This window comes from Trachemys scripta, chromosome 3 (assembly GCF_013100865.1).
Source record: "Trachemys scripta elegans isolate TJP31775 chromosome 3, CAS_Tse_1.0, whole genome shotgun sequence".
Taxonomy (NCBI): domain Eukaryota; kingdom Metazoa; phylum Chordata; order Testudines; family Emydidae; genus Trachemys; species Trachemys scripta.
In genome coordinates, this window is record NC_048300.1 from 200,512,632 (window position 1) to 200,529,825 (window position 17,194).

The window sequence follows — 17,194 nt, forward strand, 5'->3', positions numbered from 1 at the left end:
CTGGTGGGGAGAAGGCTAATAAGGAATGACTCTCCATGTTGTAGGAGAGGGGTTTGGCTGTGGGAAGGATGGTGGGTTGATGGGCTGGAAGTCAGCAGGACATCTGTGGGAAGGAGAAACCAATGACCAGGGTATCAAGGCGGGTGTCACTGGGAGAGGGGCCCCAGGGCCATGCTCTGAGAGACCAGGCTGGGGTAGGGGCCAGTGGCCAGGAAGGTTAAGCATGACCTGCAGGGGAGCTCATTTAGTTGCTTGACAACCTTGAAGGGCCCTTCCCAGGCGGCCTGGAGTTTGTTTTTCCTCACGGGGCTGAGGACCATAACCTGATCCCCGGTGGCGAAGGCGCAGGCCCGCGCTGTGCGGTCATACCAGACCTTCTGCTTCCTCTGGGCTCTGGCCAGATTCTCCCTGGCCAGGCCCATGAGCTTGGCAAGTCGTTCCTGGAAGGTCAGGACATACTCTACCACCAACTCTCCATCGGGAGTGGCCTTTCCCTCCCATTCGTCTCTCATCAGGTCTAGGGGGCCCCTTACCCGCCTTCCATATAACAGTTCGAAAGGTGAAAACCCGGTAGACTCCTGGGGTACCTCCCTGTACGCGAACGGCAGGTGAGATAAGTACTTGTCCCAGTCCTGCGGGTGCTAGTTCATAAATGTTTTTAGCATCATCTTTAGCGTTCCGTTGAACCTCTCCACCAGCTCGTTGGATTTGGGGTGATATGCTGAGGCCCAGTTGTGCCGGACCCCACATTTCTCCCACAAGCACCGGAGTAGGGCCGACATGAAGGTGGACCCTTGGTCTGTTAAGACTTCCTTGGAAACCCCACTCGGCTGAAAATGGTCAGCAGCGCATTTGCCACAGTGTCTGCTTCGATGGATGATAAGGGCACTGCCTCGGGGTAGCGGGTGGCGAAATCTACCACCACCAGGATGTATTTCTTCCCTGACCGGGTCGTCTTGCTGAGAGGTCCTACTATGTCCATGGCCACCTTCTGGAAAGGCTCCTCTATGAGGGGCAAAGGTCTCAAAGCCGCTTTCCCCTGGTCCTGGGCCTTCCCCACCCTCTGGCAGGGGTCACAGGATTGGCAGTACTGCCGGACGTTGGTGAAGACCCCGGGCCAGTAAAAGTTCTGTAGCAGCCTCTCCCTGGTGCCCTGCGAGAGGGATGTCATGGGCCAGGTACTGTAGCTTGTGGCGATACTTCTGGGGTACCACCAGCTGCCTCCTGCTCCCCCAGGACTCCATCTCCCCGGGGGGAGCCCATTCTCGGTATAGGAACCCCTTCTCCCACAGGAACCTCTCCTTGCAACCTCTCCTCATGGTCTGTACCGCACTGAGGTCAGCCAGGTCCCTTGGCTTCCGCAGGGAGGGATCTTTCTGCAACTCGGCCTGGAACTCGGCGGCTGGGGAAGGGATGGGGACCTGCTCCCTCTCGTCAGCTGGGTCAGAAGCCACAGCCCCCCTGAGCCCTGTCCTTGGATGTTCCCTCCTTACCAGGGTAGAGTTCTGTGCCTCCGGTGTGACATCCTTCCCGAGGTCGGCTCTGGCTACAGGTCACGACTAAGGCGTTCTGGGGGTTGCTTGGCCAGTCCTCTAGGTCCCCCCGCATCAACACCTCAGTGGGCAAATGGTGGTGCACTCCCACGTCCTTGGGGCCCTCCTTGGCCCCCCATTTCAGGTGTACCCTCGCCACGGGCACCTTGAATGGGGTCCCGCCCACTCCCGTCAGGGTTAGATAGGTGTTGGGTATCACCTGATCTGGAGCTACCACCTCGGGCTGGGCCAGTGTCACCTCAGTGCCCGTGTCCCAGTATCCATAGACTTTCCTCCCATCCACCTCCAGGGGAATAAGGCACTCGCTCCGCAGGGACAGCCCCGCGCCCACCCTGTAAACGAAGAACTTTGAGTCCGGAGCATCCGGCCCCCCAGAGAAGCTGGCCTGGGGCCCTTCTCTCTCTTGAGCAGTTGATAAGCTGCCAGCCCCCCTTGCGTGGGAAGCCTGCCCCTCGTCCGTCTGGGCCTCTACCAAGTTAACCCTGTGCGGGTTCGGTCTGCTCAGTCTGTCCTTGAGCTTGGGGCACTGGGCCCGAACGTGGCCTCTTCGGCCGCAGTAATAGCAGCTCATGTCCCGTGGGTCCCCTCGAGCCGGTCGGTTGTCCCTGACGCTGGGCATTCCCCTTGGGAGGGGATTCCCCATATTCCCCCTTTGGGAGGTACCCGGGTGACTCTCTCTCTGCATCGCGGCGGGCCTGTTCCTTTGGGACTCCTCCCTGCCACCCTCTGACCGGCTCTTTACAAACTCATCGGCCAGCTGCCCTGCGTGTCGCGGGTTCTCTGGCTTTCTGTCCACCAACCACAGCCTCAGGTCGGATGGGCACCGCTCATACAGTTGCATCAGTACCAGCAGTTTAACCAGGTCCTCCTTCGTCTGGGCCCCATCAGCCCACTTGCTGGCATATCCCTCCATGTGGACGGCTAATTGCAGATATGAGATCTCAGGGGTTTTATCCTGACTCCGGAATCTTTCCCGGTACATCTCAGGAGTCAGCCCAAACTCACGTAGCAGGGCCTTTTTGAATAGTTCGTAGTCCCCTTTCTCTGCCTCTTCCAGTTGGCGGTACAATGCCACGGCTTTGGGGTCCAGTAAGGGGGTGAGAACCCGGAGTCTGTCCGCAGGATCAACCTGGTGCAGCTCGCAGGCCGTCTCAAAGGCCTCCAGGAAGTCATCCATGTCCTCCCCCTCCTTGCGTGGGGCCAGGATGCACTTATCAAAGCTCCGTGCAGTCCTGGGTCCCCCCTCACTCACCGCAGCCGGGGGTTCGCTGCCCTCAGCCTCGCCAGCTCCAGTTCATGCTGCCTCTGTCTCTCTTCATGTTGCCTCTGTTTCTCTTTTTCCTCCCGTTCATGCTGTCTCTGTTGTTCACGATCCTCCAGCTCTCTCAGTTTTAGCTCTTTCTCCCATTCCAGCCGCTTCCGCTCCAGGGATGCTGAGCTTCGCCGGGAGGATCCCCTGCTGGCCGGGGGGGTCACAGCGCCCTCGGTATTTGCTGGGCTCCTCCCCACCCTTCCCCTAGGCATTGGAAGGAGGGGTCTCGGGAAGCCCTCAGCAGCCGGCTGACCACTCCTAGCTGGGACAGACACTGGTGCCTGGGCTACATCTGCCAGGCTGCTTCCCTCAGAGACAGGGATCAGTTCATTCGAGCGATCTCCCTCCTCCAGCTGGGCAATGAGCTGTTCTTTGGTGAGCCTCCCACTGCGCAGCCCCCTCTGCTTGCACAGCTCCAGCAGGTCACTCTTAAGCCGCTTGGCATACATCTTCCTGCTGGCCACTCACCGGCCTGTGTGCTCACAGCTCCCCACAGTTCCCAGGGGGACCCCTAGTGTGCCAGCCCTTCTCGAGGTCACCACCTCTCTGCCAGGGTCGAGCTGCAGACTCCTCCGCCCCTGGGACCACTTGCTGCAATCCCCCCGGGGGACCCTGTTACTGCAAAAGTCCTTCTCGCTGGTCACACACTCCCTGGGGTGAATCGCCCCCTAAAACCGTCTCTCTCTGACTCTTCAGCCCACTTGGTCTCCGTCAATCACCCTTTGTTTTACTGCTCCCCAGTCACTTACTGCAGGAAGTGCCGTCCACGGGGTGCAGTAGATCCCACCACTACCACCAGTTGTCACGGAGTGTGGGGGAGTCAGGGCCCTGCACCCCTCTTCCTGAGATTCACCGTGACTCTCAGCCAGCCAGTAAAACAGAAGGTTTATTAGATGACAGGACCACAGTCCCAAGCAGAGCTTGTAGGTACAACCAGAACCCCTCAATCAAGTCCTTCGGGGAGGTTCAAGGAGCTTAGACCCCAGCTCGGGTTCCCTGCGTTGCACCACCCAGCCCAAACTGAAACTCCAAACTCCTCCAGCAGCTTTCTCCCCGCTCCCCTCTGCGCCTCCTCTCCTTTGTTCAGTCTCCCGGGCAGAAGGTGTCACTTCTCCCACCCCCCTCCTGGCTCAGGTTACAGCTCAGGTAGCTTCCTTCAAGGGAAGTCCCACATCCCCACTGCAACCCCCCTGCAACATTCCCAGGTCAAATCCGCCCCGCCCCCTGCTCCCGTCACAGGAGCCCCTTGCCTTCCGGCACTGGGATTGCTTAGGGTCACCCGTTCCCACAAGGTTTCATCTGAGTGGAGTACTACCTCTGATCTCTGGTCTCTGACCCCGGCCTGACTCTGACCCCGACTCCTGCCTCTCGGTTCTAACACGGTACTGCCCCTGATCTCCGGTCTCTGACCCCGGCCTGACTCTGACCCCGACTCCTGCCTCTCGGTTCTAACCCGGTTCTGCCCCTGATCTCCGGTCTCTGATCCTGGCCTGCCTTTTACCCTGACTTGTTTATGGGACCTCACCTTGCGGTTCCTCCCACTCCTGCCCAGTGGCTCCTGTCCCTGATGGACAGACTTCAGCCCAGCTGTCACTGCTAGGCCAGACCACCTATACCACGGTCCCTGACAGCATGTACATTTGTGCCAACTCATAGAGCATTTGGGTAGGGGTAGGTTTGTGCCGTGTGTGATGAGTTGTTTGTATGGCTTCCAAACAGTCCACACAATTTGCAGCAGCTCAGAACTCCCCCCTCTCCGAGAGTTTGGTTTTATTCAATTGAGGAACTTGCAGTGAAGCTAGCCAAGCCCTACCCCTGGCTTCTCTCCAGGCTGGGCTGCTCCCAGGGTTCCTCTCTGAGCTCAGCTCTGCCCACACCCTATGTGCTCTCCCAAAAGATCCGACCCCAGCTCCCCTGTATTCGGATGGGTTCAGTGAGTTACAAGAATCAGCATCTGCCACTAGGCTTGGGGGTTTCAGGCAAACATTGGCATCCTGATACAGGACAGAGCTAGAGAACGAGAGACTCTGTGTGTGTGTGTGTGCGTGCGTGCGCTCACAGATCCACGTACTGATGAACACACTGGGATGTGGCTGAAGTTACTCCATTCCCTACACTTCATATCTGTGCAGTAAAGGAAAGCCCTGGAGCCAAGGGGCGGGTCAGGTCAAGCACTAAAGCAAACACAGCCCTGGGGTGGCTGGGACCGTAACCCAAAGCATTGCGGCAGGCGGATGCTCTCCCTAGGGGATTTCGGGGCTGTGTGTGTGCAGGCTGAGAGAGAGGCAGGCCGGGAGCAGTTCCTAAGGCAGGCTTACTGTGCGGTGGGGTGTTAAAGTTTCCCTGGGCGGGGGGCTGGGCACCCAGAGTCCCCTCCATTTTCCCAGAGGATTAGAGCTCTGCCGTCAGTCGCAGAGGGTGGGAATTGTTCGGTCTCTCAAGGGCTGCCCCAATCTGCTTTGTGACCGACCCCGCCCCGCCTCCTCAGGCAGCCAGGGCTCTGGGCTAGACTTGCAAGCCATCATCCGCCAGTTCCAAATATCGCTTGCCGCTTCCCCTCCCCCACTCCAGGGGCATCCCGGGGTCCGTGCCCGGCGACCCCTCCCACTCTCGCGGCTTGGCTTGCCCTCCTGACACCAGTCACCCTCAGCCACTAGCTCCAGTTGCACACCCTGAGGCTGGGCTCCTTAGCGTTCCCCTCCCCAGCGCCAGGCTGTCACTGTCTCTTCGCCATCCCCACTGCAAAACCCTGGTGCCTCCCCTCCGCTTCTTAACCCCCATGCTGGTGTGTGCGTCTCCTGGCTGTGCCCAGCTCTGCCCTCCCCTGCGTCTCCTCTCCCCCAGTGCACGGCCAACTGCTTGGGCCTCCCCCCCACCGCCTCTTCAGCTCCGGCCCTGCCCCCTGGCACAACCTGCCCGTCTCCCTGCAGCTTCACATTCCTCCCGCGGGGCCAGGCCTCGGGCGAGCAGAGGTGCTGGGTCTCCGGGGCGCTTGGAGCAGGCGAGGAGCTGGGGGCGAGGGGAGGCTGGCCCGTGACTGGAGGAAGTGACTGTGAGCGAGGCAGCGTCAGGGCCAGCGCTCGGCAGGAAGCGTCTGCTGCAGGCGCTGAGAAAGAGAAACAAGTGTGGGGAGGAGGCTCGTGGGACGCAGGCAGGCGGCAGCTGTCCTCGGGGGGCTCCGTGCGGGGATGCGGTGGGGCCTGCACCATGGTAAGAGGCAGCCGCCCCTTGTGGCCTTGGATGTGCTGTTGGCGGGCGGGGTGTCCGTCAGCACATGGCTGAGTGGGTGGGGGGCTCCACGGTGACACCTTCCTCCCCTCTCCTGGGGACCCAGTGCAGTACTCCAGGTCCATCCCTGGCGGACAGCTGGGGGATCTCGCCAGCCTCGGTGCCAGGGATTTGGGAGTTAGTTGGGGGGGAATTGCAGCGTCTGTGAAAGGGAAGGATACGGAGAGCTTGAGAGCGACCCTCGAGCCTCACCTGCCGCCCCCCCCCCCATTTTAATCCTTGGTTCAGACCCCCTAAGCCCAAGCCCCTCGAGCCTCACTGCAGCCCCCCAGCTATTCCAGCCGATGGAGCAGAGGCAAAGCCAAGCCGTGTGCTGGCAGGCTCTCTGTGCCATTGTGCCCTGTGGCCCCCTGCCAGTGTGCATTGCATCCTGGGACATGTAGTTTCCACAGGGCACGATGCTGGCATCGGCACCGTTCTGCATCAGCCGGGCACAGCGCCTGGCCCCACTGATCGCTGCCAGAGCCCCGGCCCTGCTTCCCTTTTCACTTATCTGTGAAGACCGAGTGAGCAGCGAGCGGCCGGCCAGTGCCAGGGGCTTTGGTAGTGGTGGTGGTGGGGGGGGCGGTCTGTGTGGCACTGGCATGGCACCAGGACAAGGCTGCCTGGTAGGAGAGAGATGAGGGGCCGAGCAGCCTATGAGCTTTGGCAAGGGGGAGGCTCCCTTGGGGCCAGTTCAGCTGGACTGAAGGGGTTCCTGCTGCCCACCTGTGCCCTGCAGTGCAGAGGGGGCTGGACTGAGAGCGAGTCACGTTCAGGGCATGGGGACTGGTACTCCAGGCTCGTCTTCCTGCCTTAGGGACAAGCCTCTTACTTCAAACCCAGGCTCGCCTGCAGGGCCTGGGCCGAGGACAGGCTGGCATAGCAGGTGCTGAATGGGAGGGCCGAGGTCTCGCCAGGGCAGGGTGGTGCAGGTGCCCGAGAAGGCTGGCACCACGTGAGGTTCCAGCCGCTGAGTGAATTCTCCCCAAAGCACCTCCTCTCTGCTGCTCCCTCCATGTTTGGCTGGGCTCCAAGCAGGCCTGCCTTGGTCCACGGGGAGAGTCCCTCAGTTCTGCGGTGCCCCTGGTGTCTTGTTCCTCCTCAGAGGCAGGCTGAGCTAGGCCCCAGGGCCCGGCCTGTTCCTGCTGCCTCGTTTGCGGCAGGGGGGTGCAGAGGCAGAGGGAGCCGAACGCTGGGTTTGGAGCACAGGAAACTGAGCTAAGTGTTCAATACCTCATGCTTTCTAATGGAGCATGTAATGTGCCTGGTGAGCTCATGGCCAGAGTCCTGGCACCCCGCCGGCATGGGGCCTCTGGGGCCGGGAGCCTGAGCTACCGCAGCAGTTGAGCAAATGGCTGCTTCAGAGCTGGTGCCCTGTTTACCCGTCGTGCTGCCGGGTGCCCGTGTGAGACAGGGACTCTGCCGAGGGACTAATCTGGGGCTCGGTGTAGGGGCAGTTGGGGGACCAGGTGCAGCCCGGAGCAGTGTCACTCGGGAGATCTCAGTGCTCCATGCGTTGTGCTGGGGGCTCTGCTGCAGGGAGCCGGGGGCACGTCTGAGCAGGGGTGTTCTGGCTAGTCGGCTGGCTGGCTGGCCCCCGTCAGCAGAGTCGCTGGACACTTCCCAGTTTAGTACTAACCCAGACTCTGCCCTCCCCACCTGCAGTAGCAGCAGCCCGAAGACAGCTCTGATTCATCCTGGGGCTCGGCGTCTCTCCCCTCTTGTGGCAGTGAGGTCCATAGGCCAGGCCCAGCTCCCGGGAAAGTTCTGTCTCCCCCCCGGGGATAGCTTCCTTGCTCTGGAGGAAGGTAGGCCCTGGACACGGGGAGCCAGGGCCATTGAGTATCAGGACAGAGACCTTGACCTGGCTGGAGTGCGGCATGGGCTGATGTGTCCATGTGTTGCTAAGCAGAATGGCGCTGCACTGTGTCCCAGCTGGAGGTTTTTGCGGGTCTGACTTTGTTCCTAGATCGAATGAATTGCAGTAATCGGTCCTGGAGCCAGGTCTGTCAAAGGGCCCAGGGTGGCCCTGGGGAAGAGAATGGGGGCCCAGGGCAGCCCCAGTGGTGGGGAATGGGGGCCCTAAGGCAGCCTGGAAAGAAGAGCCCGCAGTGCTGCCCCCATTGGATTTGTTGCTGGTTTGTGTGTGTGCCCGATATCCCGGGGGGCTTGGCCTGGCCCCGATCCTGCAGCTGTTATGGAAAGAACCAAAGCGCCCCCCAGCACAGCCCCTGCAGCTAGCCCTGCCTGCACGCGTCCTTGCTGGGTTTGCAGAGCACGCTTGCACTTTCACTCTCTCTTGCCACGGAAACCGCTGGGCCTTTCACTCTTAACTCCTCACCCTTCCCCTCGCAGCCTCTCGCTGTGCGGGGTCTTCCTGGAGCCCTGGCAAATGGCACCCGAGCGCCGGTGCTGAGCAGGGGGGGAGGACGGCAGGATGGGACAGGAGCCTGCTGCACCACTCCTCGCTGCTGGGGCAGGGCTGCTCACCCCTGAGCCCCAGGAGCAGGAGGCAGAGGGGGGATTGAGGCTGGGTTGGCTCGGCTCTCACACCATCAGCCGGGCCCCCAGGCTGCCAGCCCTGCCCTTCTCCCTGCAGCTTGGGAGCCAGCAGTGGGGACGCTCCAGAAGGCACACACCAGTCCGTGCAACTGGCAGGGGCTAGGGAGCATGACTGAGCAGCTGGCTTTCCTCGTGTAGACAGGGTCTGTCTCTCACCCCCCAGGCCATGCCGCCCATGTGCCAGCCTGGCTCTGGCTCTGCCTGTCACACACACACACTTGTTTCACTTTCCCCAGTGGAGGCAGCTGGGTAGAGACGCCAGCACAGGCCGGCTCCTCTTCAATATTGATGGGCTATGAATAATGCAGGTGCCCAGCTACTGGGAGGAATCCACGTCCCTGGGCCTTCCTTCGCTTTGGGGTTACATGACTAATGAAAAGTGCGACGAGAAGCCACAGGCCTGCCTCCCTCCCCCCCCTCCCCCCCCCGCTGCATGCCGTTCAGCAGAGACCTGCCCCAGCCACGCGGCACAGCGTGGGGAAACCTGGTGCTCCGGGACTTGCCACGTTCTGGCTACTCACCGGCTGGCTTTGTCAGGAGGGTCTATCCTGCTGCTACAGAGCTCTCCGGGGGCCCCACACTCGGCTCCGCGTGCCTCTGTAGCTCTGAGTGCAGAATGGGCCAGCCTGGCCCTGGGGGTGAGGTGGGAAATGGGATCCCGAAGACAAAAGGGGGGCCCTAGGCGCAGCTAGACCATTCTGGTATCAGGCCTCAGCCAGCCTGGCCCCACCTTTGGGGCTTTGCCCGTGCTCTCCCCCGAGGCAGGCACCATGGCGAGCAACGCAGTAGAGACCTGGCGGGTGGCAGATCTCTCAGGGAGGGCCGAGCGCCAGCGCCCTGTCCCAGAAGGAACAGCTCTGGGATCCCATTGCATGGCCTGGCCTGGCCTGTCACTCTCAGGATGAGAAGGGGGCCTCCCTTGGTGCCCCCCACTTAGGACAGCCCTGGTCCCTGCGGGAGGCTCCTGTCCTCCAGGCTGCTGGGTCGGGGGATGTGAGGAACCGGCCTGGGTGTAGCCCTGGGGTCCATCTAGCTCAGCGTTGACGCAGTGCTCACTCCTCAGGCCAAGCCAGGAGCAGAGGGCGCTTTGTGGGGAGCTGGGGTGGCTGGATCTGCTCCTGGGCCCCGGTGTCAGGAGTGGGGGGAGGGGTAGCCGGGCTCCGTGCAAAGCTGTGACTGGCTGGGGGGCGCTGAGTCTCCTGGGCTCCCTGGGGCTGCGGCAGGGTGTTGGGACAGCAGCCCTAGTCCTACCCCCTAGCCCCCGGAGGTGCAGGCCGGTGTAGCGGGGCTGCCCGCTTGGCAGGCTCCCAGCGTGAGAGGAGGAATCGGGGGTCGTTTGGTTTCCCAGTTGCTGGGGGGAGATGGGTGCAGCTGATCCCTGCAGGCCTGGGGCCTCCCGTGCAGGGGGCGGTTTGCGTGGCTCATGCCCACGGCTACCCTGCTCTGACGGGACAGGACGGCGTTACCAAGCCAGGCAGCGTGCTGGGGAGCAGAGGGGCAGATTTGCCAGGGCCGCCGGGCTGCGCGGAGATCCCCTCTGGCCTGCGCTACTGGAGGGAGCTCAGAGTTAATGGGCGCTGCAGCCCAGCGGGGGGTACGAGTCTATGAGCTCGGGTCACGGCGCTGCCTGTCCCATGCTGCGCGCACATACCTGGCTCTGGAGTCCCATGGTTCAGGGCCAGGCTGAGACCCTGGAGAGCCGGACAGACCAAACTGCTCTTGTCATGGTGCTCGTCTGGGTGAGGGCGGGGAGTTGCAGACACAGCCGAGGTGCGTGGGGCAGAGAGGAAGCCAAGATTCAGGCGTGAGCAGCAGCGAGGCTGGTTGTGCCATTCGCCATGCTAGAGGAGGCAGGGGTGGGTGCCGGGAGAGATCAGAAGCTTTGTTGTGGCTGTGTTAAGTTTCAGTGGCAGCTGGACACCCGTGGGAGGGCATTCAAGAGACAGGCTGAGATCTTAGGACCGAGGGAGGGAGACAGGGCTGGAGCGGGCTGTGAATTTGTGAGTCATCAGTTTAAAGATAGGTGTTAAAGCCAAAGCCATGTTTGTGGCTGAGATCGCCCAGGGTGTCTGCGCAGCCCACGGAAGTGAGCTTAGGTCAGGCGTGGGCTAGCAGGGCATGGGCTAGTGCTCTCCAAAGAGCAGTAGACAGAGCTTTGATGCTATGGCTCGGGCTGGAGCTCAGGCTCTGTAGCCCTGTTTTTCGAGTGCCCGCGTGAGCCAGGCTGGGAGGCTCCCTTCTGCATGCTGCGTAGACACCCCCCCAGAGACAGTGTAGAGGGAGAAGAGGAGGGGGCAAGAATGGAGCCCTGAGGGGACCCTCCCGGTAAGAGGAGAGTGGAGCAGATGAGACACCGAAGGGAGGACAGGCTCATGGAAGCCCAGGCATTGCAGGGTGGTCGGCCGTGTTAAAGGCAGCCAGCCATGGCCCGGAGGGGCTGGGGGTGGAGCACTGGCTGTGAAGTTGGTCTCCGAAGAGTCATTAGAGATCTTTGGGGGGGTGTCAGTGGAGGGCATGGGGCAGAAGCCAGGATGGAGTGGGGCTGGGATGGAGTTTGAGCAGAGGACTTGAAGCCAGCAGCTGTAGACGTCTCACGCTCAGTGAGCCTGGAGGTGAGGGGCTAAGCCAAGGATGGTTTTTACGATGGGAGAAAACAAGTCACGGGCCTTTCGTGAAAGGAGTAAAATAACGGGGCAAACTCCTGGAACATCTCCAGGGAGATGGAGTCGGGCACAAGGCGGTGGGGGGGGGGTGTCTCCAGACAGCAGGATGAGTGCCTTGAGTCCAAGGGTTTGCTGGCTGGATTTCAGGGCAGCCCTGCAAGCTGTGTCTGACAAATTCTCACCTTCCAAGTGAGATCAATTGCCTGGAACGTGGGGCTTTTCGAGAGGGGTGCAGGGGGTGTAACTGGGGTGGGGGTGGGGATTTGATCTTAGCCTGGGCTCAGGAGAGATGCCGGGCAGGGAAATGGGCCTGGCTGGGGGCTGTCCAGGAGTGGCGCCAGGGTTTTTGGCCCCCTAGGCGGGGGTCCTTCCGTGCTCCCAGTCGTCGGCAGCAATTCTGCGGCAGGGGGGTCCTTCCACGCTCCCGGTCTTCGGGGCACTTCGGCGGCAGGTCCTGGAGTGAGTGAAGGACCCACTGCAGAATTGCCGCCGAAGACCCCCGCCGCCAAATTGCCGCCCCCCCCCCCAAATCCTGGCAGCGGTCACCTAAATGGAAGTTGGCCCTGGGGCTGTCTCCTGGGGAAGGGCTGGGAGCCCTGGTGACTGGATGGAGCCCTACAGAACAGACTGGGCGATCCTGGCCTGAGGGGCCTTTCCCAGCTCTGGCTTCTCTGAGCCCATTAGTCATTTGAGCAGCTCTCCTTCCAGGTGGGGCTGGGTCCACGGGTCCTGTGTGGCCCTGATTTCTAGGAGTGTAGGCTGGGGTGCGCTGTCAGAAGGGTTCCAGTGAGCTCTGGGTGTGTGCACCCTCCCACCCCTGCAGGGGTGTCACACAGCCGTGGTGCAGTGTGCAGGGTGCTGGTGTATTTACAGGCCTGGCAGCCTGCACCTGCCCCTCCCCCTGCGTCCCAGCAGGTGAATAATGGCTGGGTGTGGTGTCCCAGGCATGGGCTGGGCTGGGCTGTACAATATTTATGAGCCGGGTGTCCCCAAGCCTGATCTTTTCCTGCACAAGGTGGGACATGGGGAGGGGAACAGGGTCTGCAACTCACTCTGCAGGCTGGTGTCGGGTGGTCCCAGCCCCCAGAGGCACAGATGGTTCAGAATGGGGCAGAGGGCACGCCTCCCCGCACTGCCCGCTCCCTTCGCCAGGGCCCCCCTCTGCGTGTCACTGGAGGCCTCTTGTCTGTGTGACGAACTAGGACTGTTCTTTGTGGTCTTTGAAGGCTGAGTGGGGAGTGTTGGCTGGGAAGGCAGGGGAGTGTGGCTAGGACGGTCTGCATGGGGGGATGGGAGACTGGCCGAGGGAAGATACCTGAGCATGTAACATGAGAACCCAGGAAGGGGTTAGAGGCCAGGTGACACCTTTGCCCCGGAAACGGAACAAAGGCTGGGGAGAGAGACTTCAGGGCTAGCTGGTGGAATGGCTGGGAGGCAGGCGGGGCTCTGACCTCCCAAGGGGGCTGGGGTGCTCTGGGACCCCAAGATGGACCTAACTGAGGGGGTCCTGTTGTCTGTGCCTGCAAGACCTGTCTTGGACTGTGTCCCTGTCGTCTAAATAAACCTTCTGTTTTACTGGCTGGCTGAGCGTCATGGTGAATCGCAGGAAGCCGGGGGTGCAGGGCCTTGTGTCCCCCACTCTCCGTGACAGCCTGCGTCCCGTGTGACCAGCTTCAGGCTGGGGTGAGCCCTGGATCCCAAGGCCAGAAGGGACCAGGGTGATCATCTATTGTAACAGCCAGAGACCTATCCCAGAACCATTCCCAGAGCGGCGCTTCTAGAAACACAGCAGTCTTGATTGAAACCTGGTCCGTGATGGAGAGTGGCCCTTGGTAAATTGCTCCAGTGGATAATTACTCTCACCATCAAAAATGTACTCCTTGTTTCCAGTCTGAATTTGTCTAGTTTCAGCTATCAGCCCTTGGATCCTGGTAGACATTTCTCTGCTAGATTGAAGAGCCTGTTATCAAAGATTTGTTCCCCGTGTAGGTGCTTATAGACTGGGATGAAGACATCCCTTAACCTTCTCTTAGTTAGGCTAAATCGACTGAGCTCCTTGTGTCAATCACTATAAAGCTTTTTTCCTAACCCTTGAATTGTTCTCGTGGCTCTTTTCTGACCCCTCGCCAATTTACCAACATCCTTCTTGACTTGTGGCCCCCAGAGCTGGACACAGGATTCCAGCAGTGGTCGCACAGCTCCAAAGACAGGGGTAAAATAACCCCTCGACCCCTACGTGAGATTCCCCTCTTTATGCATCCAGGGATCACATTCGCCCTTTTGGTCACAGCCCACGACTGATGTCAGGACAACAGGTCTACAGTTTCCTGGGTCGTCCCATTTATCTTTGTAGTAGGAAAAGAGCCTGAAACATGTGGTGACGATAACACTCTTTCCATTCCAATGGTATCTCTGGAGGATGTTAAACAGAAGTAAGGCATTTTAAACCAGCAGGACCAGATTACTTTCATTCAAGAGTTTTAAAAGAGCTGGCTGGGGATCACTGAACTGTTAATGTTGATTTTCAATAAGTCTTGGAGCACTGGGGAAGGATTTCACGCAGGCCCCAGGGGATGTCTCTGGGGTGCAGTGTGTGTGTATGTGGGGGGTTGACCTGCTGTCTCTAGCTAGGAGCAGTCCTGTCCCCCAAGCTCGGTACAATGCAGGGGGCTCACTGCTGGGAGAGTGCCTTTAACCCCTGCAGCACTGGGTTCCCTGGCACTCTGAGCTGTACAGCACTAGAGGGCACTGACGGGCCCTTTCTGGTGCAGTACGTGGGGCTGAGGGGCAGGACTGTGATGCACGGTGCCGTGGCCACCCCAAGGCTCAGCCCTCCCAGAGTGCCAGTGAACAGGGCACCCACCGAAGGAGGAGCCAGGGGGCAGGTGGACACGCGGCGGAGAGGCCTGGGATGTGCCAATGAGGGCACATGCCAGCTCTAGCACAGGGGTGTAGACTGGGGGCTGGGCCAAGGGGGCTCTTTGGGGATCCTTCGGGGGCCGTATCAGGTAAGGGCACGTGGGACATGGATCAAGGGGCACGTTGGGGGCCAGATTGGGGAGCACCGAGGGCAGATAAGGCTGGGTGACGGTGCTGGCGAAGGTGGCCCGAGGGCCTATGCAGCCCGGAGCAGGGCTCTCAGCCTCTCCCTTTCTCTGTCTCTGCAGGTGGAAAGTAGTGAAGCATCCAAAGACACTGCCTCAGTCCCAAAGTGCCACCCCCCCTGCCAGGATGCTGGCTCCACGGAGCAGGTGCTAAATGGAGACCTGGAGACAGACGGTGCCCAGTGGAAAGGCCCAGAGGACAGCGACGGGACCCCCAAGGGCGGGCAGCATGGCGAGGATGAGACAGACAGCCTCCCAGACAGCGAGACGGGCCAGGCCCTGGAGAACGGGCGCTGCACCCCGAAGGACAGCCCGGATCCCCCGGCCGATGAGGGTGAGCTGGCCCCTTCCGCCCCCCAGAAGAAGAGAGGCAAGAGGAAACTCTTGGAGACAGCTGGGAAAAGTAAGACCTTAGCGTTTAGGGCTCCCGTCTATGGGGCTGGCAGGATCCAGGAATGCGGGTAACGTGACCTCTGACCTGCCCGTGGTCCTGCTGTCTCCTGCCTGTGCCCCTGTGGTGCCACCATCCAACTGATGTGCCCTGTGCGGGGGGTCTGCTACGGAGAGCAGGGCCGGGAGCAGGGTTAAGAGGTACTGCTGGAGTCCTGGGCGCCAGATGGCTGGCTGGGAGCTCAGGGACACAGTACGGGGGTAGTTTCTTTTGGCCCAATCCTCTAATTTGTCTAGGTCCCTCTGTATCCTATCCCTACCCTCCAGCGTATTTACCACTCCTCCCAGTTTAGTGTCATCTGCAAACTTGCTGAGAGTGCAATCCACACCATCCTCCAGATCATTAATGAAGATATTGAACAAAACCGGCCCCAGGACCGACCCCTGGGGCACTCTGCTTGAAACCTGCTGTCAACTAGACATGGAGCCGTTGATCACTACCCGTTGAGCCCCACGATCTAGCCAGCTTTCTATCCACCTTACAGTCCATTCATCCAGCCCATACTTCTTTAATTTGGCGGCAAGAATACTGTGGGAGACCGTATCAAAAGCTTTGCTAAAGTCAAGGAATAACACGTCCACTGCTTTCCCCTCATCCACACAGCCAGTTATCTCCTCATAGAAGGCAATTAGGTTAGTCGGGCACGACTTCCCCTTGGTGAATCCATGCTGACTGTTCCTGATCACTTTCCTCTCCTCTGAGTGCTTCAGAATTGATTCCCTGTGTGTGTTCCCAGCTTCCCACTGACCACCCCCACCCCATGGGCTCTGTGCTCCCTGCTGCCTCGCTGCTCCTAGAACGGGGGAGATCGAACCATTGGCGGGGTCCCCTCTCCAGTGTGGGGAGAGAGTAGGGATGCGCTGGAAAGCGGATGGGGAGGCACCAGTGCCCCCCTGCCCGGGGAATGGGCTTTGCATTGCTGAGCTCTGGGAAGGGAAGAACCTGGAGCGGGTCCCTGGAGGGCTGTCGGGAATAAACGCTGGGTGCAGCTAATGGACATAGCTCTTGTGCGCCCCCTAGTGTTTGTGCTGTACTCAGTCATGGCTACTCCGGTTACTCGTCTTTGCCCCAGCTCTGAGATCCCAGTCACCGTCTGGTGGCCCGCAGGGAACAGGGAGAGGCAGGCCGCTGTCTTCCCGTGTTCCCTGTCCCCGAAGGCAGGCGAGTGCACGGCTTGGTTTTGAGAAGGGCTCCCAGGGCGCTGCACAGAGAGAGTGACCGGCTCCGATGCTTTGCTGGGGGCTCAGAGAAGCCAGCTGCAGCACGTTGAGTGTGGGGACAGTTCTACACCCGCCCCGACCCAATGTCCTTTGTGAGAGGTGCTTGGAAGTGCGCTGGGCTCCCCAGGAGACACACGCACATGCAGTGCAGTTCAGTGAGGCTCAGTGCCATGAGAAGCTCTACAGGCGCTGCCGGAGTATAACGGAGACAGAACCCCGGAGCACAGGCGCTGGCGTTAACCCTGCAGCCAGTCCCTTACTGCTGTCTGGTCCTGACCCATCGCTGCCATCTCCGCCCTCTCTCCCCTCCGGGACCCGGTTTTCCTGCTCGCTCTTCCTAGCGGAGCCTTTGCTCATTTCTGGCCACGGGAGGGTGTCTCTGTCTCCTCCTGGCCTGGGTTTGGAGCTCTCCCTGGGCCTGAGCCGTCTATCGCTTATGTTGGTGTAAGTCAGATGTCACTCCCTGTAAGTCCTGGAGGGGGAATTTGGTGCAGACGAGAGAAGACTCGGGCCTTCTGCTGTGCTGGCTGCGGTCCCCTCTTGGGTTGGACACTGCTTTGTGTCAGCTTCCAGCTCCAGGTCATGGCCCCTGACTGTGTGCGATGAGCACTGGCCTGAGCCTTGCCCGTTCCCTGCGGCGAGGTGGGCCCTGCGGCTGATGGCGGGTTTTGGTGCGTTCTCTCAGAGCCCGGGCTGGCGTGCTGGGCACCTTTCATGGTGGATGGAGCGGATGGTGCCAGCTTTCCTCAGGCGGAACGGGCCCCGTTCTGCTGTGCTGCCCCGAGGCGTCCGTGGCTGTGATTGGCTGGTGAAGGGAGGCACCAGACGTGGGTGCCAGGCAGTCGAATGGGTGGGGCTGGGCTGTTGGGGGCTGTGTCTAGCCCGTGGTTTCTCTGTGGCAGAGAGGTCTGCGGAGTTATTTCTTGCAGTGCTCTCAGAGCCCGTCTGTATCTCCCTGCGGCTCAGGGGTGCTCAATCACCGGTCTGCGATCTCTCAGCTCTCCGGTGCCCTGCAGGGCCCGTGTAGCACTGCAGGTTTCTAGGAGGGGCCAGTTCCTG

At 60.7% G+C, this 17,194-nt stretch overlaps 1 protein-coding gene across 1 annotated transcript in view; it reads left to right on the plus strand.

Annotated features, from left to right (window-relative positions):
* DNMT3A (DNA methyltransferase 3 alpha) overlaps positions 1-17,194 on the plus strand; it is a 187,211-nt gene that overhangs the window by 72,610 nt on the left and 97,407 nt on the right. Inside the window, exon 4 of the mRNA XM_034766845.1 lies at positions 14,528-14,867. Coding sequence (XP_034622736.1) covers positions 14,528-14,867 — 340 coding nt within the window. The remainder of the gene's footprint in view (positions 1-14,527; positions 14,868-17,194) is intronic.